Below are 25706 nucleotides of genomic sequence, written 5' to 3' on the forward strand. Positions count from 1 at the left end.
ATACAATGGAGTATCGAAAAGCCCGACATAACGTAACGAAAGTCTTTTCGAACTGACTTGTAATTACTGACTATATCTTCTGTCCGGATAAGTGAAAATTTGTGATCGATAGCTCAAAATGTCTTTTTAATGCTTATTAATTGCGGGAAGTTTCAGTACGTACACACAGAAGGAGCTGAAAATGTTTTGCATGTTCTGACTGAACATAACTTCTGACAAAACTGACTGTAACTTTGCTGCCCTTTGACCTTTCAATTCATTCAATTTTATCGCACATACGGACAATGGCACACATTTAATTGGTGCTAATGGTAACTTGATTAAATCATTCATAATTCATTAACATCGCATGATATACAAATATGTTTTCAGTTGTTTTCTTCTAGTTCTTAATCTAATCTACTAACTAAAGCGCTCATTTAAGTAAAAAATTAAAGGTTTCCTCCTGTTTCTGTTTGATTTAGAGAAATACAATTTGTACACTTTAATTAAAATTGTTTATTGGTAATATTATTGTGAAATTACAAGTGACTGTTATTTTTCATAACCCCCAGCAAATAACAAATCTGCATTTGATCGACAGTTGTCAATTAAAAACTATAATACTAAGCGTTACAAATTCCGAAAAGAGAGCTCTTTCAGGCCATCGTTCAGCAACAATTCAACAAATTAGAACGGAAGTGACTACGTTAAAGGCGCATGCGTGACCACTGGGCTGGGCCTGCCACGCCGCGCTGTCGTTGTCTCCGCTTCGGACTAAAAGCTAAAAAGCTTTCACGTGTTGTTTGGACACGGAAGCACCGTTAGTCGGTTTAGTTTACAAGGAAGAGGCGAGAGAGTTAACAAACTGGAGACACGGTTTCACTGGTTATTACAAGATAATGCGGGTCTTCGGTGCGATACGACTAATGTTATGTTCGATTGTCGCAGAGTAGTCTCGGAATCAAATGTTCTCCAGGAGTCACGTTTCACTGTTTATTACACGAAATCGGGTCTTCGGTGCGATACGACTAATGTTAAGTTCGATTGTCGCAGAGTAGTCTCGGAATCGAATGTTCTCCAGGAGTCACGTTTCACTGTTTTTATTACACGATAATCGGGTCTTCAGTGCGATAGACTAATGATGTGTTCGATTGTTGCAGAGTAGCCTCGGAACCGAATGTTTTCTAGGTGACTCGGTTTCACTAGTTATTACACGATACTGCGCGTCTTCGGTGGGATATGAGTAATGTTATGTTTAACTGTCGTAGAGTAGCCTAAGGATTCGAATGTAGTCTAGGAGACACGATTTTACTAGTTATTACACGATACTGCGCGTCTTCGGTGGGATATGAGTTATGTTATGTTTAAATGTCGTAGAGTAGCCTAAGGATTCGAATGTAGTCTAGGAGACACGATTTCGCTAGTTATTACACGATACTGCGCGTCTTCGGTGGGATATGAGTAATGTTATGTTTAACTGTCGTAGAGTAGTCTCGGAATCGAATGTTGTCCAGGAGACACCATTTCGCTAGTTATTACACGATACTGCGCGTCTTCGGTGAGTATGATATAATGTTATGTTTAACTGTCGTAGAGTAGCCTAAGGATTCGAATGTTGTCCAGGAGACACGATTTTCGCTAGTTATTACACGATACTGCGCGTCTTCGGTGGGATATGAGTTAATGTTATGTTTAACTGTCGTAGAGTAGCCTAGGATTCGAATGTAGTCCAGGAGACAAGATTTCGCTAGTTATTACACGATACTGCGCGTCTTCGGTGGGATATGAGTAATGTTATGTTTAACTGTCGTAGAGTAGTCTCGAATGTAGTCGAATGTTGTCCAGGAGACACGATTTCTAGTTATTACACGATACTGCGCGTCTTCGGTGGGATATGAGTAATGTTATGTTTATGTTTAATGTCGTAGAGTAGCTCTAAGGATTCGAAATGTTAGGAGACACGATTTTACTAGTTATTACACGATACTGCGCGTCTTCGGTGGGATATGAGTTATGTTATGTTTAACTGTCGTAGAGTAGCCTAGGATTCGAATGTAGTCTAGGAGACAAGATTTCGCTAGTTATTACACGATACTGCGCGTCTTCGGTAGAGTATGAGTAATGTTATGTTTCATTGTCGCAGGGTAGTCTCGAAATTGAATGTTTTCAAAGAGACACGTTTCATTGGTTATTACACGATAATCGGGCCTTCTGTGTGATACAGGTAATGTTAAGTTCATTTGTCGCAGGGCAGTCTCTGAATATAATGTTTTCCAGAATACGTGGTTTGGTTTCACGTTATTACTAGATACTAGTTATTACAAGAATATGTGCCTCTTCAGTGCAATACGAGTAATGTTATGTTAGATAGTCGCAGATTAGTTTCGGAACCGACTGTATTCCGTCATTTAAACAACATGTACGTATTAATTTATCTATGTATATATTTATTTTATCTCACGCAATATCCATCGAAGTATTGTTCAAACACTACAAATATAATAAATAGAGTTTTGTTTCAACCAATTCAAAGTGGCAACCAAAATTATGTTAGGTGAAATTAACGGGTAATTCAATGCATTATATGTTACTAGTATTATTCTAAAACAAAATCATAAATTGAAAAATATTTAACTACTAAAATAAAATGTCTTTCCTAAGCCGACTTTCTAGTATGCAACTAGGAGCAGACGATCCGCTACTCAGTGTCGGGTGTCAATGACGTTGTATCGGAGTCGGAATTATTTATTCATTTTATAGGTCTTATTGAGACGGACAAACCCTTAATTACGAAGCAATGATAATAACAGGTTGACTTGGATTTCATGGAGGTCTAAGATGAGACGCGCGTGGGAGCAGCGGGAATCAGAATGCGACTCGCGAACCTTGCTGGCCCACTATCATCCTCTCATTCTCGCAGACAGGGACGGTACGTATCCGGACTTCATGGAGGTCTAAGATCAGATGCACGTAAGAGCAGCAAGAATCAGCATAAGGCTCGCGAGGCTGGCTAATCCATTATTATACTCTTCTACCCGTAGAAAGGGTCGGTACGTATCCGGACTTCATGGAGGTCCAAGATGAGACGTGCGTAGGAGCAGCAGGAATCAGCATGCGGCTCGCGAGGCTGGCTGGCTAATATCATCATCTTCATCCCGCTGAAAGGAATGGTACGTATCTGAACTTCATGGACGTCCAAGATGTGACAAGCGCAGGAGCAGTAAGAATCAGCATATTATATGGCTCGCGAGGCTGGCCTACTATCATCCTCTCCTTCCCGCAGACACGGTCGGTACGTATCCGGACTTCATGGAGGTCTAAGATCAGATGCACGTAAGAGCAGCAAGAATCAGCATGAGGCTCGCGAGGCTGGGTAATCCATTATTATACTCTCCTACCCGTAGAAAGGGTCGGTACGTATCCGGACTTCATGGAGGTCCAAGATGAGACATGCGTAGGAGCAGCAGGAATCAGCATGCGGCTCGCGAGGCTGGCTGGCCTACTATCATCCTCTCCTTCCCGCAGACAGGGTCGGTACGTATCCGGAGTTTATGGGCTTTGCAAAAATTAAATGGCAAATTATAAATTCGCCTTGAAGTGAAAGCGCTAATTATAATAATTGGCACGTCGACTGAGACCAGTCTGCGCGCACAGGTGGAATGCTGATTAATCCATAGGCCACTTTGTAATGAGTGTAAGTGCAGCGTATTTCGACCACCCAAATTGTAACAAACAAGGAATTTTATATGGATTTTCGATTAGTGGTTGTACATATTTATACCTGGGTCGGGTTATGGAAGTGATCATATTAACATAATAATTTTATAGTAACGATTTAAAGCAATTCAATGAGGTCATAATCTCATGACGTTTCGAACATTGCGGTGTTGTCCAGGACGCACTCATATAAAGAGATATGTCTTCAGGGTTAGCGGAAGAAAGGTAGACTACATACTTGGTGTCTGGAAATGTCAAAATGAAGATGGTTATTTAATTTATACAACACTGATAGAACGCTAATTCTCAAGGTTATAAACGCGTTATAAGCATATACATTTGTTTGTACGAACGTTAACTTGATTTAGCTGGAAACAATATGAAGTTATGAATGTAAACATATTTACTTGTGACGATTCAATTGTATATGTGTAAAACACTCGAAGTGCGCTGATTCAATTGTATATGTGTAAAACACTCGAAGTGCGCTGATTCAATTGTATATGTGTAAAACACTCGAAGTGCGCTGATTCAATTGTATATGTGTAAAACACTCGAAGCGCGCTATCTTCAAGAGTTCATTTTACGAAACTTCAAGAGTTATTGAAAATTTAGTAAGAATACATGTTATTCGAAGTTGCTTAATAATAAAAAAAGTGTCAGGTTTGATTTTTGTTGCATTTATTTAATTTATAAAACTTTGCAAGAATATGAACGGCCGCCATCCTGACACATTTTATTGTTTCTGACTAGCTAACGACCTTATCCACGCAATGTATAAGTAGTCTCTTATACTTAGAAGAGATTACTGAATCGGATTGAATTATAGTAATCACTATTCTTTTCACAATGTAACTAAAAACTGTGTAGAGGCAATACCTGAAAACCGTATGATATTATTGATATACGTATCGACGGAAGAACAACATTTGTACCGTATGACGATAACACATGGGGGTGGTGACTTCTGAGGTCGTAGTAATAAATACTAGAAATACAAAGTTTACTTATAAGTTCAGTTTAATTACGAAAACTTAAAAGCACCACTTTTAGATGGTAAAGGAAAAGTTATGTAATGCCACGTTGCTGCCAATTAGAATATAATAACTAAAAAGTATATCTTCTAGGTGGGCCTAAAATATCAAATGTTCTATTGAATTATGCGTACGACGTTTTACTTTACAAAACAATAATATTTCACTTCCCTTCGCAATAGGTAGACTCACAACCCGGGTGTCGGCGTCTTGGCACGAGACATTGAAGCTGTAGTCTAAGAACGGTTATTTCTAGAAGAGGAGTAGAGTTGACGGAAGTGGTAGCCATCTATTCAAACAACACGTGAGATACATCAGCTACGTAAACTCGCGGACAAAGCGCGCGAGGTCTGATCGGTTACGTAGTTGGGCTGCTACAAAGGGTTAGAAGAAAAATTCATACGCGTGCCAATTAGGTAGTTACTCCGCCCAATAATTTAGTTCCGGAACATTGGATGTAAAATAATATTATATTATACTGGCTGATTAGGTTGCGAAATTTACATTGTATGAAATTTAATTAACTAATTTACGGTACACATTATTGTAAATGACCTGAGGATTCTAAGACACTTTATTTCCTCTACCATGCCCAGTAATTGACTTATAATCTTTTCTTTTTTAAATGTTGAACGGCCACAACCTTCAAACCATAAGAAATTTCAAAACTATGTAAGAATGAAAGTTGTTTATTTGAAATTACTTCATATTTTAAAAACTTTTGTTCGCTTTGTTATATTCTAATATAAACATATGAAATAATTAAGGCATTTATCATGTTCACAATTATTTAGGTAGTGATCTATACTACTCAAAACTTTGTACTGCCGACATCTGAAAATCTTACGAGATATAAAACACGTAAGAGCAAAACTTTTTTGTAATTTACCTAAGAACTTTCAAAAAAATTTTTCTTTTGCTTTACGATACATAACTTAGATATAATCGTTCCTTTTCCAAGCTTTGAGTGGTCGTCACCTTGAAACCTTATTATATATCAAATAAAGTGTAAAAATAAAGCTTGTTTATAAGAACCTGATATTTTTAAACGTCTGTAATTTTGGCTCTATATTGCAAATTAGGTAAGTTAAATTTTTTGCACAAATACAAGTGGTCACCGTCTTTAAACGTTTTATTGGTTCAGATTGGGCAACGAAAACATCCAAAATGCATAAATCCTCACACACGTGCGCGCGCACGCCTGCATGCACTCACACGCTTAAAGAAACAAATTAAATTGTTTATTTATCAAAATTAATTTAATTTCAATAAATAAATAAAATTAAGGATGTTTAGTGAATTACAATTAGGCTGTTTCTTAAAACTGTTTGCTAAATGTCTTATAATTAACTTGCTGATTTTTTAGTAACATTCCAAAGCTCAAAATATCACAATTTTTAAGACACTGAATAAAGGATTGGACTTGTGCACAGATTTACGAAGAGTTTTACAAAATAAGTGAGGTATTATAAAATATTCAAAATGTGCAAGTATTCAATGTTGAACTAAAAATTTATATAATTTTGCAACAATAAAATGTTGTTTCCAGAACACGTTAACAAAAATGTTAACATGGATTAACATTTAACATAAAATTATAACTTTGATATAAATAATAGTTAGTTTTAAATCAATAGATTTTTTAACTTAAAAACTTATGTATAAATGCTTATGAATAGTTAAAAATGTGATTCTTTTAATACCGTAAAATCGTCAATAATATCTATAACTTTTAGTTATATGTTAGGGTAGTTATTCACATGAGGAAGAGATCAGATCGTAGTGGTGCTGATTTCTTGTATCACTAAACGATGGCGAATGTCCGAAAACCTCTGTTTCCTTTACAATGTTTCCATCGCCAAAAAAACTTTAAACAAAGAACTGTTCTGAGTAAATTTTGGAATAATGCCATTTTCTACTATACCCATTATTCACAATAATAACGGCACAAAATATACTCAATTTTAACAAACAACAACTAAAACTTTCGCGCAGATTCTGCATACCCCCGTGTAGATACTTTTGACAGCTCAAGTTTTGACAAATCATAAATTGTTCATGGCTAAATAATGGGTTCAGGAACAGAGTGCAACGATGGGAATTTCTCCCAATTCTATTTCTAGATCTCGCAGATTGTTTGGGACGTATTACTAAGCCAATGAATGTACCCGATGACACTGAGGTCACAAGGATTCGTGGGTGGCACCGCTTTTATTCGTTCAAAGATGAGTTAAATGAATCTAAATTAGGTGTCTCCCAATTCCAGTTATGTATGTCGTAGATTGTTTAGGACGTATTAATATGCCGATGAAGGTGCCCGATGACACTGAGGCCACAAGGTTCGTGGCTGGCACAGTTTTTATTCATTCAAAGATAGGTTGTAAGGTTTAAAATGGAGTTCTTCCCAATGAACATTATTAACCTCAGGAATTTATGAGGATATAGCATATCATTGATAGCTAAATGTCCATTCTTTGGAGCCCATGAAGTTTCAGGCATGTTGCAGCAGCACGATGGCTCCTGTAAAATTCTGTTCTTAAAGTTATTTTGGAATCCACTTAAGGCCGACACACAATTAATAGCAATAAAAGTATATAACGTTTAATATTAGGGCAGACTGCTGTCACGATGCTATTACTTATTCGTTACGGAAACCTTTTAACAATACGAATAAAATTTGATAGGCCTCGGCTCTTTTTGAATGATCCAGTATTATGGAATCGTATTAGTTATGCTACTTTAACTGAATGATGTAAAATTTATGGCTGTTTCTGGTTATTGTTGTCTACGACCGCTCGTATCTCAGAGACCGCTCTCTGTGGGCATGCTAGTCGTAATGTGCGCGTAATTTTGCGTACAAGCCTTTTACGAGCATAATTTATTGTAATTGCGTAGAAATGTGGAAGCGGTGTTTTTAAAACTCATTTCCATGTATAAAAGGTCATTTGACTCAGTCTACAGACATCAAATTTGAAGCTATATATTAAAGTGTACTGGCAATATAAACAGCGATAATGCGCTAAACGCAATTACATGCGTAACCATTTAATTTCCAGTTAAATACAACATCGTGATGCGAGTAATTAAATGGACTTTTTAGAACGATCCGTAGAAGCTAGAGTTTCTGTAACTAAAATAGGGTTGTTTATGATCTGCTAAAATGTTGTCTATGCAGTGTAATGATGCTTTTCTTACCTGTGCGTGGCAGCTGATTGAACATACATTTTTATAAAAAATGTTCCCTTGCTCATCCACAGTATCTATATTATTACGAGAATTCCTTTTTGTTGGCCGATTTTGTGTTTCCAAAACTATTATTTTCTATACATACTTGATATCAATAACAACTGTTACACTCTAGATGTGCCTTTTGTGAATCTTCTGGGAACGTTGTTATCTGAGAGATGGATACTATAAATCTGTCTGTGAGATCCGCATCTAGTTATATGGGAAGTCGTGTGATGATATTACTGAATTTATTCTGCCAATTTTACCTCAAACAAAGATGGCGAAGTATATTTTAAATAAAAAAATCAAGTATATTTTAGTCTTTTCTGGATTGGTATTAACACTGCATCACGCATGTAAACAAATGATTGCATTATATGACAGAAGCAATTCTGTAAACATATTAAATTACATTTCGTCACCTTCCCAGCGAACGTAAAAAGGTCGGTGTTAAGATCCGGGCCAACACGCAAACACAATAGGCTAACTGGATAACTTGTTATTGGCTCCCATTTATCAATGTACTTTTTATATAAATTAAAGTGATTTTCTATACGAATCTTATGCAATCTAATGTGAAATGTTTCTACATCTTAATACTAAAACTTGTAGGGTATACAATTGTAAGAAATATTTTCGAAAATCACTGATCACGTTCTAAGAGAAAAAACGTGACTTTGCTTAAAAGTAGTGAATTGTTATAGGTATGTTGAATTTGTAATATATGGATTTTATACGAAAAGTATTTGTGTTTGTATAAAGAAAGTAGTATGTATATTAATTAATGTGTTTAAAAAGCTACTTAAAAACGTAATCTTGTTTTTTTCTGCCTGTACATCCTGCTGAATGACCCTTTACAAACACAGCCTGGCTTTGTGCTGCGTCTCAGACCTTAACATACAATATTTGGATAAGCGATTATGACAATCATTATAAGCTAATACACTTTCGATACTCCACTTGATTTACATCGATTGATTAATCGGCAGATCGATGTGTTATATCGATGTCGACCACAATTCCTCCACATTCCCTCGCAGAGCGCAGACGCGGTGACAAACTGGTTCCTCCCCTCCTCCCTCCCCCTCACTCAACTCAACCCATCGCTATCTTCTTTCATTAGCAAACCTGCGCCGCTTTCATTTGTATAATTATAAAACGGGCCACAGCCGGCGGAGAATCGTGAGTGTGTCGCTCCATTGAAATTTGTACAAGCTCGATAGGTTACGATACAATATAACTTACGTGTTCTTTATGACATAAACCGATTTTCAGTGTAAGGAAAACGATTTACTTACAGACAGAGTTGTCAATCTCGACCACTATTACGTTTCGATATAATTACTCTCCGTCCTCCCCTCTTCCTACAATGATTTGTGTAAGCACGATAGGTTACGATACAATATAACTTACGTGTTCTTTATGACATAAACCGATTTTCAGTGTAAGGAAAACGATTTACTTACAGACAGAGTTGTCAATCTCAACCACTATTACGTTTCGATATAATTACTCTCCGTCCTCCCCTCTTCCTACAATGATTTGTGTAAGCACGATAGGTTACGATACAATATAACTTACGTGTTCTTTATGACATAAACCGATTTTCAGTGTAAGGAAAACGATTTACTTACAGACAGAGTTGTCAATCTCAACCACTATTACGTTTCGATATAATTACTCTCCGTCCTCCCCTCTTCCTACAATGATTTGTGTAAGCACGATAGGTTACGATACAATATAACTTACGTGTTCTTTATGACATAAACCGATTTTCAGTGTAAGGAAAACGATTTACTTACAGACAGAGTTGTCAATCTCAACCACTATTACGTTTCGATATAATTACTCTCCGTCCTCCCCTCTTCCTACAATGATTTGTGTACAAGCTCGATAGGTTACGATACAATATAACTTACGTGTTCTTTATGACATAAACCGATTTTCAGTGTAAGGAAAACGATTTACTTACAGACAGAGTTGTCAATCTCAACCACTATTACGTTTCGATATAATTACTCTCCGTCCTCCCCTCTTCCTACAATGATTTGTGTACAAGCTCGATAGGTTACGATACAATATAACTTACGTGTTCTTTATGACATAAACCGATTTTCAGTGTAAGGAAAACGATTTACTTACAGACAGAGTTGTCAATCTCAACCACTATTACGTTTCGATATAATTACTCTCCGTCCTCCCCTCTTCCTACAATGATTTGTGTAAGCTCGATAGGTTACGATACAATATAACTTACGTGTTCTTTATGACATAAACCGATTTTCAGTGTAAGGAAAACGATTTACTTACAGACAGAGTTGTCAATCTCCTCAATACTCGTATATTACCCCGATATAATTACTCTCCGTCCTCCCCTCTTCCTACAATGATTTTTGTAATAAGCACGATAAGGATACGATAACGATACAATATAACTTACGTGTTCTTTATGACATAAACCGATTTTCAGTGTAAGGAAAACGATTTACTTACAGACAGAGTTGTCAATCTCAACCACTATTACGTTTCGATATAATTACTCTCCATCCTCCCCTCTTCCTACAATGATTTGTGTAAGAACGATTGAGCCAGGGTCCCATAATAAAGCAGCTAATATCACCTGAGTAGGATTTTCCGCAACAACGGCAACTGGAAATTGATTACTTCCTAGAGTTGCTATCGAGCAGTTGAAGTATCATAATCTCTAGAACTAGTAGTTTGTCGACTGATAGATAAGAAGTTAAAGGTTGATAGAATTTGCTAAACATATCTGGTGAAGAAGCTATATTTAGCTATATTATAACTATTAAGCTCTTCTTCTGGAGAAGCGGGATTTGATTTCGTTATAATCTTCTCTTATTTCAAAATTTTAATATCTGATTACTTACGTTGCTGAAATGTGTGATCCAATATTTGTCGTATTGAAAAGGTTTTATCTCGTGATCGGAATATTATATTTTTATAACGTTATTATTACATTATTATTTGTTTCAAAAATATTGTTTATTTTTCTTTATAACGAGTCAAGAATAATATAAAATCAATAAAAATATCTACACAGGCATCCAAACCTCTATGAGAATTTCCTCTTTTGAATATTATAATTATGCTATAATTGGGTTCTTCAGGAAAAATGCCTCTATACCCAATTCTTTTAGGTTTTTTACAGTCGCGAAAAAAACTTGCTATAAATATTTGTTGTTCTATTTTGATGAAATAATATGATGAAGTGCGTAGAAAATCTGCAATTCGAACTATAAAAACGCAAGTATGACACCTGCAACTTTGAATGCCTTATTCTGGAAACATGCTATTATCAGAAAAGGGCCTTTTATAACAATCTACTTAATAAAACTTGACACGACTTGATAAAAATATTCAGTTGACAGTCCAGTTTTGATACTCCCCTCCGCAACGTTACATTTAAACGTCATTAAAATCAGTTCACAATCAAAAAACTACATTTGTTTGAAAAAAAAATTAGATGGATCCAAGTTTGGAACTAAAGACACATGCAACACATCGTTTAATAGCTGTAATATCTGAAACTTGCTTATAATGTAAATACAGAGACTGACAAAATTTGCTAGACGCAGGAATATGGATGGATTGAAGTGGTTTGTAATTAATTACGGAGTTTAAAACTAAGACCGTAGGCTACAATCGTCTCTGCGCCGCTGTCAATATTGTATTAATGGTACGTACTGTGTGTCCAAGACTCGTCTTCCCCTTTAAACTAAAGCAAGTATTTTAGCAATCCTGGGTTTCAACCCAATTTGTGTTACTCCATAAAAGTATAGAAATACTTATACAAATACTGAGAAAATAAACGACTGTTAAGCTAATGACCAATAAACATTTTTCTTGCAGTATATAACGGATTTTCTTTTCCATATTTGCCTTATGGTAATAGCCTCTAAATTGTTCAAAAACCACTTTAGAGGATAGTTAGTTTCTAAAAAGGCAGTTAGAATAATATTGAAATGACGACCAAGAGCATTTAATATATGGATCGTAAAACTCATTTCAAGGCTTTAAATATTCTTACACTTCCCTCATGTTACATATTATTGGAACCACAGTTCAAATGCACCACAACCACTGGAATTCAGGTGCATTCATTATGTAACGCGATGCAAAGACACCATCTGCAGAGTATTCACCGTAGGCTGGAGGACTACCAAAAGAATGAGAGTTAAATTCCTAAACTACGAAAAATATACGTTACATTGAAAGTACTACAAGTTTTAAAGCCAGCGTCTTCTGTTATCAAGTACATACTACAATGTAGATGAATTTACGAAACCGTACTTTGGTGGCTGATCTGCAATATTCCAAAAATATTATAGAGAGATGGCTGTTAATACATGTTAACCAACTAATATCCAATAATATTACTAACATGTAGCAAAAAAGTATTTTTGTAATTGACAGCTACGTTGGTATAAAGTAGACATATGTTTGACTGTGTAATACAACTAACAATACAAATATTAACTTTGTCAATTACAATAAAGAGATTATTATTATTATACCACCTTGTGTGTTTATTTATTGAGGAACACTGGAATCTCAATAATAAATTATATTTGTTGAGTTTATCGAGAATAAAAGACTCTCGGTAAGGGAGCTACAATACTACCCTCGTCTGTGTATTGTATTTATTTGCAAAACAAAGCAATGGAATCACAAAGAAATGCACCAGACTCAACCCGTCGTTTTTTGAAGTTTGAGACATTATGTTGTGTAACACGCGTCGCTGAAGTTGCATGCAAAATGTCCAGTATATAAGTTATTTTATTTTAGAGGTGTTCTGTAGACAATCTAAAAAAATAGATTTTTACAGCTCCCAGGCAGACAGATGAGAGATTATGCCAGCCAAGGACGATCAGCCAAATCTCATGTGTAGACATGCACCACCGTTGAACTAATGTGATGTAGAAAAAGAAGTTTCTTGGAATATTTCAAGTGTATAAATAAAATATTTCTCGAGACATCCTGCGGATCGTTAGGCTACGTAAATGTTCAGCCAATAAATTTCAAGTTTATGTCTCAATTAATGCTCGAGCCTGAGTCGTAGGCTTCGCTAACGCTCAGCCAAATCCCATAGAGGACCATGGGTCATGTCAAACTCTTACCCCGTCTGTTTACAGACAAACTGATACAACACACTATTGATGAAACTCGAAAGTCTTCTCGACCAATACAACTAAGTAACATAATGATACATGAGTTCATATGTGACGTGTTAAAATGTTTAATCTTTGAACTCTGTTTACAAATTTGTTTATTCAACAATGTCCTCGTTGCCATAATCGTTACTCATAAGAAAAATCTCAAAATGTTCCTAACGCTCAGCGAAATCCAATGGCGTGACATGTACCATAATTTAATCCGATAAATTAATGCTTATTTTTGTATATAAAAATAAAGCTTCATACAAACTTTCAAGGTTATAGGTCACTTCGTTCTCGATTTATCGTTGGATACCCAGACAAGCAGAATTTGTCCAGTTCCTCGAGTGATCGTCTTCTCTACCGCTCAGCCAATGATGTAATCTGGCCTATATATAACCAAGTAAGCCAGGATATAGCCAATTATGAGAAATGCTAATTAATTACTCAGAAGAGTCAGCTTTAGTCTGTAAATACTGAGAGCTTTTGTAGTGTTTAAGTCACTTGTACTTCTCGGTGTTGTGACAAAGTGCAGTTTATCGTTGATACGATAAATTGCCTGCATTTTAGGGAAGTCAGTAGTACAAACATTAACAAGTAAGATGCAAGTAACAAACCATGAAGAAGGCCGAAGAAGAAGAAGAAGTTTAGTTCGAGCATAAGAAAAGTATCAAGAATATGGGAAAATAGAAACTAATTGGTGACTTCTCAGTTGGTTTGCCCAGAAAACATTTCAATGCTACCATTTCAGAAGTTTTATTTTTCCCCAAATCGATTTTGTAAAGTTTACTCAGTTCACGATGTGGGTGATAAGCCATATCGGGAAATGGATCAGAGTGGGCAGGAGAGTTTTTTGAAAATACATGTACCGATGGAATGTTTTCGAAAAGCAATCCAGCCCTAATACTGTTGTGGATGAAATCCGGAACTTTAGTACTTTTGCGACCACTTGGTCTTTATGAATATTTCATTGGGGGAAACAATATTGTTTTAGTATTAAAAAGTAATTAAGTTTAATTTCCTTTTGAACTATTTGGTGTTGGATAGTAAGCATTATAATATACATACAAAAGGAACAAAACAACAAGATCTAAGGAATTACACAAATGATGTTTCGATGGTTCTTATAGTTTTACTTATATTTTAAAAGTTTATATCCTGATAGAAAAAATTAAACATAGTTTGCACATTTTTATGCACTAGTTTTAAATATTAGAAATTACGAGTATATACGGTTTAAGTCGAAACATAACTAGAGTAGAAATAGGTTCTACTAATTTATAAGCTTATCAATGTCTTAAAAATCAACTATAATTTTAGAATGAGATACTACATGTAGTTCATTACAGAAAATTTATTTGGGGAAAATCGTGTAAATTTGCTTTGGCGCTATTAACTTGTGTTTTATAGCTGCTGAAACTGTTAAATTTACAAAACCTTCATATTAAACAACTGTTTGTTTTATTAATTATTGACTCACTATTGAGTTGAGTGACATGAACGATGTTTTTGTTTAAACACAAAACCGAAGTGAGTGAGTAACACAAGTGCGGTGGCGACAGGAGACACCTGATGCGCCCTGACTGACCATGCGTACACGCACCGAGCTCCACGCATCGTCGCCGGACCTAGGTGTCAAGGGACAAACAAGTCTGCAGGCTACTGGCTTATATAAGGGCTTGGTCGTACATTTACACAGGTGGAGTCGCCAACAGAGCTGCAGATGTTGCTCGGTATCGGAGTAGGCTGATTGTAGGAATCCTACACATTATGCAATCATCGTACAAACGCCGCGTCGCATAATCCATATCGCATGTGGTCTCCACACCATAATATACTCTGTGCGATCGAAGATCGGTTCCCGCGCAAGCACGCACCCTCCTCACAAAACTACAAATTTTGCAGCGTACAGTGACGTATTGAATGTTCCAAAGTCGTATAAGGAAAAATTGATTTAACCGATCTATAGGAGAAGTAACCCTAAAAGAAGAAGATGCCTGGGGTCATAAAAAATAGAGGCAGATTTTCACACGCTGTTCAATAATCGAATTGGGACGTGAACGCGATCGTTGGTGCAATTGTACATACATCAGAATGAACGAAAAATTGTATACCTTTGTTTTAAACGCCTTCGAGTGATTTGCTAACACTCTGTCAATTACTAAGATCAACTCACGGAATACTAAAAAAGTCAATTTTAACTTTACGGAAGATGGAATCTGTATCCAGTCGTTTACTAATGAACGATGGTGCAGTATCGTGCAATATGGTGTACGAAAATACATATACGAAGTCTTGAAACAAATATGATCTAGGAGGAAAAGATACCATATTTAGATTTCTTGTATTAATCCATTCCAAAAAACATAATTTAGATTGTAATTATCTGTTAGGTTAGTTATTCGCCTGAGGAAGAGATCAGATTGCCGATCTCGAAACGTAGTGTTACTGATTTTTTTATATGACTGGACGATGATAAGTCACGAAATGGCTAAGAAACGCAAATGTTTCACAAATGTAAGTAGAAAGGAAATAGAAAGTGTTCTTATTAGAACACTGTACAAATAATTAATTCTAGCTTTGAATATTGCTACAATTACATGACCACAGAAAGTTCTGAGAAAGAGCTCATAATTACTGCTATAGGTTTATTACGGATCGACCTTGGCAGTAGAGATATGAAGGTTTTTTAATGTATAGCTGCAAACTATAGACTGGTATATAAGTTGTAGTAGTTTTACATGACTTTTATTAGCATATTAGAATTAATTGTAAGACCCTTGATTCCATAAATTCGTCCTTTTATAAATTGTCATTGTCAAACTTTCAGTAACATGTTTATTCGACCAGTTCAGTCAATATGAAAGTTTCATTGAAAGAAAAGATTTCTTTTCAGGCATCACTCAAGACACAGATTTTCAGAGATAAGACACCCAATTTTAAACTTTTTAGTAAGATCTGTATTACACGGTGAAGTAACTACAAATTTGAAGTTATAAAATCAGTACTAAATTTCGGAAATTTATTTTGCATCGGTGAATAAAAGATATGTTAAGAACTTACCGTTATGGTCAGGAGACAGCTTATTAGCGTGATGGCTGGTGCACTGCTGAGGCCCGTCCCCATCGTCCTCGTCAGCAAGCAGCGCTCCTGCGTTAGAATCGGGAATTAGTATTATAGTATACTAGTTTTAGTTAACCTTAGTAACAGTAGTGTTTTTGGAGTATAAACACAAATGTAAAGGTTCTGAAAACTGGCTACAAATGTGCAAATCAGCTGCTTGCATAAGATTTTTCTGTTTTGGATAAATATGGTTGTGTCACGGAGATAATTAGCCAACCAGCAGTCAAATTATCAGCAAAACCAACTTTTACGCTTTCAAGTAAGGTACAATCAATGGCTACAATAGGCACCCTTTCAACTGTTATCTGGGTTTCCATGGTGGTGAATGGTGAAATTCTTCTTTGTCATTCTTTTATCAGCACTCATAATAGAATCTGTTGTGAATAACGCGAGCGTATGGTGAAAGACGTCCAATGTGTATTGAAAATGTAAAACGGAGGATGTGAAAGTTCGTACAATTCGGTCAACAAACTAGACAGTTTAAATTAATCATTTTGCTAATGAACTACTAAACCTTTAATTTGTTGGGATTGATTTTCAAATAATGTATTAAAGGGTAAGAAAATGAGTGATTGAGAAATACTCTCAAATAATAGTTGATATTTTCTATAGTAACCGTAGAATAGTTATTGTGTACGTATTAAATATGATAAAAATTAGTATATAGTGTGCACAAACTAAATTCTAACCATAATTTTAGTACCAAATACTTTGTACAAGGTCAAAAGAATATAATCTATTTTTGAATCAAACTGCACAAATTACATTGCTTTTCCGTAAATTTGATTATAGTTTTAGATAATCTTACGTTAATGATATTACGCACAATATAAGCTCAATTCAGAGTTTAAATTTATGATGTAAATATTTTTAGAAGCACTACAATGTGAAAGTAAAGTATTATATCGAACACTATCCTCCCATAACCATTCAGCCGGTTGCCAATAAAAAAATTCTTGATAGCCATTTCGATCCATTCGACATTCTTAAATCACAATAATACGAATCCTGGCAAAATAAATCGACAATCGGCTAACTATGCCCCACATAGTGGAGAAGTTATAGGGGACATAGAGGGACCTGAAAATGAAGAAGAATAGTTGTCAGGCGCTTAGAAGGATAGTAGAATAAGGAATATACAGGAGTAAGGAACAGAAAGAAAATTTCAAAAATTATTATATAATATATATATATATATATATATATATATATATATATATATATATATATACACACACATTTATAATATAATATATCATTAGCTATAGTAACACAACCATTGCATATCTATAAAGTTTCCCTGAAATATAAGTCCTGGCTTCAAACTCTTAATATTTTAAATTAAATAACAAAACATTGTATTCCTATTATTAATATAATTTTTATTTGGATATTTTGGAACATATTTAGAATATTTTTATTTAAAATACATAGAGATACCTGATAGATTCTGAAAAGATTTTTTAAAATAATAACACCTGACGTCACATTAGTTTCAAGGATAAAATATCTTGTTGATCATCTAGTAGCCTCAACACGCATTGTTTAATGCAACCTCTATCAAATAATAATACTGTATTAATTATTCAACAAAAACGCAGCCCGTTCTGCAATATCAAGTTCGCAGGTGTGAGACCAGTTTGTCTGCGTGGAGTGGACTGTAGCCTCAGTTTGCGACCGCGACCGACCGCAGATCTGCAGCGAGGCTAGTAATTCTGTAATAAATCAGACTTCACGCAATCTTTTATTCCTCTTTTATTTATTTATCCCGAATGGTAGACAACTGGACCTGCAGGTAGATCAGGCATATCATACAGGAGGGTTCATGGATTCAAAAAAAGTGGACTTCTTACGTCATTTGTACAAAATAACAAAGTGCCCAGCAACAAAATACCAGAGGTAAGGAATTACTATATAAATCAAGAGGCCTGGATTAAAAAAATGTATTACTTTCGCCATTAATATTTGTACAAAGCAGTGAGGTCCTATCCAAATGTGATGATGGAGTGATGCAGTATATTTTTACCAGGTAACCTGTGAGGAGGTTTTGAGTGCCGAGATCCTTATGGTGACTACTTGGGCTAAGTCGCGTTATTTGTAGCAGTATAATTCAACATCTGATGTGCCCCTATTATTCAATATCTTTCTTGGCTCTGTTGGTTTCCCTAATAATCCTTTGGGAAAAAATTATCAGTTGCCGAAATTGTTCTCAACTATAGTTTAATACAATGAAAGTCTGTATTCCAAAAATGTTGTTTAATGCATGTAAGCCTGAGGTATATCGTTTAAACTGCGAATGAGTATATAAGATTAGTTTCTAGAAAAAACACTAATATTGATATTATTAATAAATAGTAAAACCAATAGTAAATTGGTTAAGCTTGTAATGACATGTTTTGTACTATAACCAATTTTTTTATCCATTTCCAAATGTCTGCTCCGGAAATTACCTCAAGATCGACTTCAGTGTTGAGTGGGGACCGAAAATCATTCAATTCATTTCACCCCATGTCGAAGCCTTCTTTAAAGCCTCATAGTCACCTAAATTGTGCTCAGTTTTCCTTTTCTGTCTGCATCACAATGTTGTGCATCATGTTTGGGAGTCGTAATATTTGAATAAATGATTTGGCGATGAATGTAACCACTCAAAAAGTTTTTGTTTTTTTTTTCAAGTTTTTGTCTTAAATTTTACCATGCTTGTTTTGTTGCTTGGTCGATTGCAACATATTTAAGAGTTACAATAACCGATTCTTGGATTCCCATTCAGATAGTCTTGAAAGGCAAATGGTTTGGTTTCTGAATTACCTAATTCGTGATGGCGGAAAGCAACTGACCTATTTACATGAACCTGAGGGAGAAATAATGGGCCAACTTACGCCACAGTTAGTATGTTTTGAAGCAAGAAAGGCTTTGAACCAAGAAAGGCTTTGAATCACGGCAGAGTCCAAATTTCACACCTCAACAGCTTAGGTGGAATATGCTCTCTTGAAATGGAATCTCAGATCAAGGATCGTACTTAATTCATTTACGTCCAAATAAAATTCATACCTAGTGCCGTGTCGTTTAGAATGTATCGGAGATAGCTGTGCCTGTAATACAAAACTTTCACTAAAATGTTATGTTATTGACACCGAGAGATTCTACGTTGAGTGATGGGAAGTAGGCTATGTACTAAAAAGATTGCATTAAAGACGTAATCTTTTTGTCGAGCATAACCACTTAATGCATATTTTGGTCGTCATAGTGCAAAAAAATGTTTGAGCCCAGTATTTTAATTATTAGGTAGGTATCGCTCTTCCAAAAATTCTGTTCCTTTTCTATTTCTATAATTTTCTGCTTACACGCTCTTGGCAAAGTGATGAGCCGTGATGAGAACTGTGTTGGGCTATCTGACTTTACAATCAGTCTTCACGAGTTCTGGGAACGTTTATTTCTTTCGCTATTCGTCCTGAGTAGCGATGTCGGTCTGCAGCACCGAGCTGCCGCGCCGCAACAATGGACCACGATTTATAATGCACCGCACATTCCCCCGCATAGTTTCGTGGTTAATGTCGCTTCGGCATTGCCTCTGCTACCGCTGTACACCGGTCACTGTACCCTCATCCACAGTGTGCAGTGTTCACTTCCTAGTCTTACTGTTCCGTGGTTGATAATTATTAGTTTCAATTGTCGGCCCGAATCGAATCTGTAATAATGTAAAGTCACTGACCCGAACTTTGAAGGTTCAAAACACAGACGGAAATAAAAAAAATCGTTATCTATACGACTTGGTGATACGACTAAATCATACAAAAAATCAGATAAAACAATACTGGAATTTCAGATTATCTCCTATTATTCCAACAGTCTGCTGAGTTGTGAAGACATTTTTGTGATTGCTATAGCAGAAATAAAGTACGAAAATGTAGTAAATTCAATGAATTCGTGTTATCCTGGAATTCAACGCGGCTGTATCACAAATTAGACCACATTACAAGGTAATCGTTGGTACTGATACCATCTACAAGCCAGTGTACACCAGGAAGGTGCCGAGACCAGATACGCGGCGGCTGCAACTGTGACGGACCGAACGTCAGCCGGCATTGCGGGGAGTGCAAGTCCCACGGCCTCTGGCACTCGTGTGATTTGTTTGCCTTTCCGTCGAGCCGCTTGTAAAATCCAAATATTTATAGTTTAACTTCTTGCGGAAGCATTAATTAAGCGAGCCTCACTTGTGTATCCCGATGGTTCAGTCGCGGACCTGTGCGCGGCGTGGCGCGGCGCAAGAAGCTCTGAAATATTGCCCTTGACGGCCTACTATATGTCCGGACATCCAGTGAGGTCGCCGCCGGTTCTAAATCAGCTGATAAACCTGCTCGGACCGCGAGGTGGCGTGCGGCACAGGTGTGGGGTACAACACCGACAGCGCGATTTGGTCGAGTCTATCTGAGCTGCAAGAGTCGGTTTCGAGGTTCAGAGTAGAGTTCGATCTGATGTAATTAATCAATACCGGTATGTTCCTATAAATTAGTTGTCTTCTACCAAGTTCGGATGCTGACGCACATAATTATGTTTTAAGGCAGGTATGAATAGTGAATAAATCGATATATTTTGGTCTCGTTGTGGAGAACCATCTCCAGTCGAAAAATATTGAACTAAAACTGGCAGGACCAGTAATGCAAATGCAAAGGTGAGTGAAGGAGTGGCGATTTATCATAATTCGATGAACGTTAACCAACCACCGATTAATAATTATTCGATGTAATTTGGTCTCACTGTGGAGAATCATCTTCAGTCAACAAATATTGAACCAAAACTGGCAGTACCAGTAATGCAAATGCAAAGGTGAGTAAAGGGGTGGTGATTTATCATAATTCGATGAAGGTTAACCAATCACCGAAAAATAATTAATCGATGTATTTTTGTCTCGTTGTGGAGAATCATCTTCGGTCAACAAGTATTGAACTAAAACTGGCAGGGCCAGTTAAGCACGTCCATAGGTGAGTGAAGGGGTGGAGCTTTATCATAACTGAATGAAGCTCAACCAATCACCAACCAATATGACCAAGCAGCGACTAATATAAGTTATTTATTACAAGATGGCTTTCAATATTTTGATACCATCTTCTTTCTTGATTATTTCTAAGGTTGAATATATGTCCTAGTTTGTGAACACAATAGACACACAAAACATAAGGATAAGGAAATCACTCTAGTATATCATATTTACAAAAGCAAACATGATGCAGAATTTGATAAACAACAGCACTTTAAAAAGACTAACAGCTACAGTTGACAAGAGAAAGTTTGGAAATAACCATGTTGGCAAATTTTCAAAGGAGTCATACGATTGTACTTACAATTAACAATATTACACAATTCGGACATGGCTATACTAGTAGGTTGTATAGTTCCCATTGATAGGTCTGTAATATATTTACCATCTAGGCGATATGGCCATCCTCACAAGGCTCTGTAAAATCGAAGAGAATGTGGACGTTAAGTAAAACCAAGAAAACTCTTCTAAACTTCATCATAACCACAAAACCCTCACCAGAACATGTACAACACGATCTGATGCCCAGACCTAACAACCACTATTGATGAGATAATATATCACTATCAAATTTTGTTGACTGCTCCAAGTGTTTTGTTTCGAATGATGGAAATCGATGTCGTACTCCGATGTTGTCGTATCATTAGATAGAGCCGGGCGAGTTTGTGCATGGAGAGGCGGTATGGGACAGGGTCGAAGCGGGTCAATCATCCTGAATTGATCGTGCCTCCAATAAAATATGTGTTTTGAGGGCAATCAAAGCAGTGTTTGCACCAGTAATTACAAGATGATGTCATCGTGCCTGCGGCTGTGTGGCCGGCCATTGTATGTTTCGCGCCCAACGTGTCGTGGGATAGAGCTGGGCGAGTGCGTGCATGGAGAGGCGGTATGGGACAGCGTCGAAGCGGGTCAATCATCCTGAAATGATGGTGCCTCCAATAAAATATGTGTTTTGAGGGCAATCAGTGCAGTGGTTTGCACCAATTACAGGATGATGTCATCGTGCCTGCGGCTCTTTGGCCGGCCATTGTACGGTCCGCGCCCGACGTTCCGCCGTCCCGCTGCCCGAGCCGACCGTAGTCCGCGATGACGTTTTACTGCTGAAATATTCGTTCGGAGGCACAGGAAAAGTCTAGATATCCTACTATAAATCCCTACCACGGATACTAATTATATTTCTTTCGACTCAAGAACTCCCAACATTGCTCTTTTTAATTGTCAATGTTCTATGTGAATGAAATAATCTGAAAAACTGTCATTCCTGAAACAAATATTGATTTCGTTACGTATTTTACTTTGAGTCATTAGAACAAAGTGGTCTTGTTACAACACTCAACAGGAAAATTGGTTGCAAAATATGGTATCTGTGTGCTTTGTTTTGAGTATATGTACTTTCAGCGATGGTAAAGGTAGTTGCGTAGTCAGTGGTTCCTAACAGAGGTCTGTATAACGAAGAACAGCTGACCATACGTCGATTGTAAGGGAAGTAGCATAGTTAATGGTCCGTAACAGAGGTCTGTAGAACGTAGAACAGCTGACAGGACGTCGATGGTAAGGGTAGTAGCGTAGTTAGTGGTCTGTAACAGAGGTCTGTAGAACGTAGAACAGCTGACTGACCGTCACGATTGGTCTTATCGCGATATCAAATATGAGGGCAATGCATGTCTAGATGTTCTCTGTAACTCTTGTCCATTTATAAATGCACTTCACACGACCTAACCCCATTATTAAATACAAATTTGATGCAATATCTTTTTAATTAGTCTATGTTTACGTCACCTAAATTAAAAAAAAACATTATTTGTAACATTAGTATTATAGTTTAATTCTAGTTTATTTAAAAATGAATCTATCCCACAATCAAACGTTTTATATATTGAACCGTTTATCTCAAAACGTCAAATCTATACTAATGCTAAGAAATTTTTTGTATAACGGCTTTTAAACGGTTATAAAATAAATTGTCAACCCATCTTCCTTATTCCTGTGCTTTTCCGTAACAAATGTTTAATATCCATCCGTCAGTACTGTACAAGTCCTCCGCTCTACTCAACCAACATTTCGACATAGGCTGCAGGTAGTGTTGTCTTCCTGCGTATCAGCGGCCTTCATTTCATACGCTTTCTATTTACAGGTATATTATATATTATATATAACTACTTTTACGACAACCATCAATGCAGTTTTATGTTTCAATTCCGTCAGGTTGTGTGTACCACTGCACACAATTAACCAATCAAAACAACGCGATTTTAAACTTACTTAATTTTGAGTTATTTTTATCTTTAACAAACATTTCCAGTTTTGATAGTTGTAGAGTTGACCAATATCACACTAAATCAATCATTGTATCTCTTAATGTTTTTGATTGTTATGATTTATAGTCAAGTACCTATTGTTGATTATAACACATTTTGACGATTGTCATTATCGATTAATTATGAGATATAGACATATAACTAATTTCCGAGGGCATACACATTTTGGTACGAGTATATACAGGTGTATTGATATTGCATATAATTTTTAAAAGATATTCATTACAGCTGGTTTCACTGTTTAAAAGAACAGAAAACACAACTTTTTAATGTAATTTATAATATTATGGAAAATATCAGGTAGCGTATTGAATCAAAATTTTGAAAAGTGATTTAAATCAAAACTTTCTATTTACGACGGCTTTAAAACCACGTTCCAAATGTCACAGGTCTATATTTGAAGATATTTAGATTATAACTAGAATTTTAATATCTTGTTTTTGCCCATACTGTCCAAAAATATAATAAAATTATTTTAAATTGACTATGCATGCGATTGATTTAGGAAGGTAAATTTTGATTTTATCTGAAACCGTTGTTGTTAAACATTTAGGACACATTATCAGACTAACCTTGTATACAGCCTTATCCAATAAATTGTAAACAAAACAAAGTATTCTTTTACATTAATGAATCTCAGAATTAAAAATTTATTCACGCAGATGTAACACAATATTTAATACTTTTCCGAAACTCTGTAAATTTTGAGACTATGAGAAAAGATTGTTCTAACGTTTTTAAAGAATTTGAACTCGTTACAGGGGAATTCACTTGGTCTCAATTTTTTAACGTTTGACACCGATATGTCTTCTCAGATTTTATTTCGGAAATATGTATATGTTTATCTAAACATTATATATGCAGACGTTATTGTGGTGTAAAGTAAAAACGTGTCCATCGGCCTCTCCACGTAGTAAGGAATAGAAGGACCACTTGACCAAGGAGAAAGGCGATAATCTTCACTCCACTTCCACTATTGTCGACCGCCCGAGAGTTATAAGCCGTTCTACAGATCCCTACCTCGAGATTTACTGGTATGGGCCTCAAGTACGACAGCGCCTGGATATTTTCTCACGATCTCTGTCTTCGGCAGTGACATTTACTACTTCTTTTATTTAAACCTTCTGATACGTAACATCCATCCAGCTCTTCCTCTAGACTCCTTCCAAAACGGTACTTGAACGTTCCACTGGCACCTTTGACCTTTTACCTCGTTGTACTACCTGACTGGCCACAGAGACAGTTAATGAATGGTCATCCAGCTCTTCATCTAGACTCTTTCCAAAATGGTACTTGAACTTTCCACTGGCAACCTCTTATCTCATCGTACTACCTGACTGTCCACAGTGACAAATAATGAGTGGTCATCCATCTCTTCCTGTAGACTCCTTCCAAACGGTACTTGAACTTTCCACTGGCACCTCTTATCTCATCGTACTACCTGACTGGCCACAGAGACAGTTCATGAGTGGTCATCCAACTCTTCCTGTAGACTCCTTCCAAACGGTACTTGAACGGTCCTCTGGCACCTTTGACCTTTTACCTCGTTGTACTACCTGACTGTCCACAGAGACAGTTAATGAGTGGTCATCCATGTTTTCCTGTATACTCCTTCCAAAACGGTACTTGAACGTTCCTCTGGCACCTTTTACCTCGTTGTACTACCTGACTGGCCACAGAGGCAGTTAATGAGTGGTCATCCATGTCTTCCTGTATACTCCTTCCAATACGGTACTTGAACTTTCCACTGGCACCTCTTATCTCATCGTACTACGTGACTGGCCACAGAGACAGTTCATGAGTGGTCATCCAACTCTTCCTGTAGACTCCTTCCAAAACGGTACTTGAACGGTCCTCTGGCACCTTTTACCTCGTTGTACTACTTGACTGGCCACAGAGACAGTTAATGAGTGGTCATCCATGTCTTCCTGTATACTCCTTCCAAATACGGTACTTGAACTTTCCACTGGCACCTCTTATCTCATCGTACTACGTGACTGGCCACAGAGACAGTTCATGAGTGGTCATCCAGCTCTTCCTGTATACTCCTTCCAAAACGGTACTTGAACGTTCCTCTGGCACCTTTTACCTCGTT

The 25706-nt window shown here is 36.5% G+C and overlaps 1 protein-coding gene across 3 annotated transcripts in view; it reads right to left on the bottom strand.

The window, feature by feature from the left end:
* Positions 1–25706, bottom strand: part of LOC124362535 — a 127572-nt gene that overhangs the window by 18750 nt on the left and 83116 nt on the right. For all 3 annotated transcript variants that reach the window (XM_046817127.1, XM_046817129.1, XM_046817130.1), the window contains exon 2: positions 16199–16285. In XM_046817127.1, the coding sequence (XP_046673083.1) occupies positions 16199–16285 (87 nt within the window). The remainder of the gene's footprint in view (positions 1–16198; positions 16286–25706) is intronic.

This window comes from Homalodisca vitripennis, chromosome 5 (assembly GCF_021130785.1).
Source record: "Homalodisca vitripennis isolate AUS2020 chromosome 5, UT_GWSS_2.1, whole genome shotgun sequence".
Classification (NCBI taxonomy): Eukaryota; Metazoa; Arthropoda; class Insecta; order Hemiptera; family Cicadellidae; genus Homalodisca; species Homalodisca vitripennis.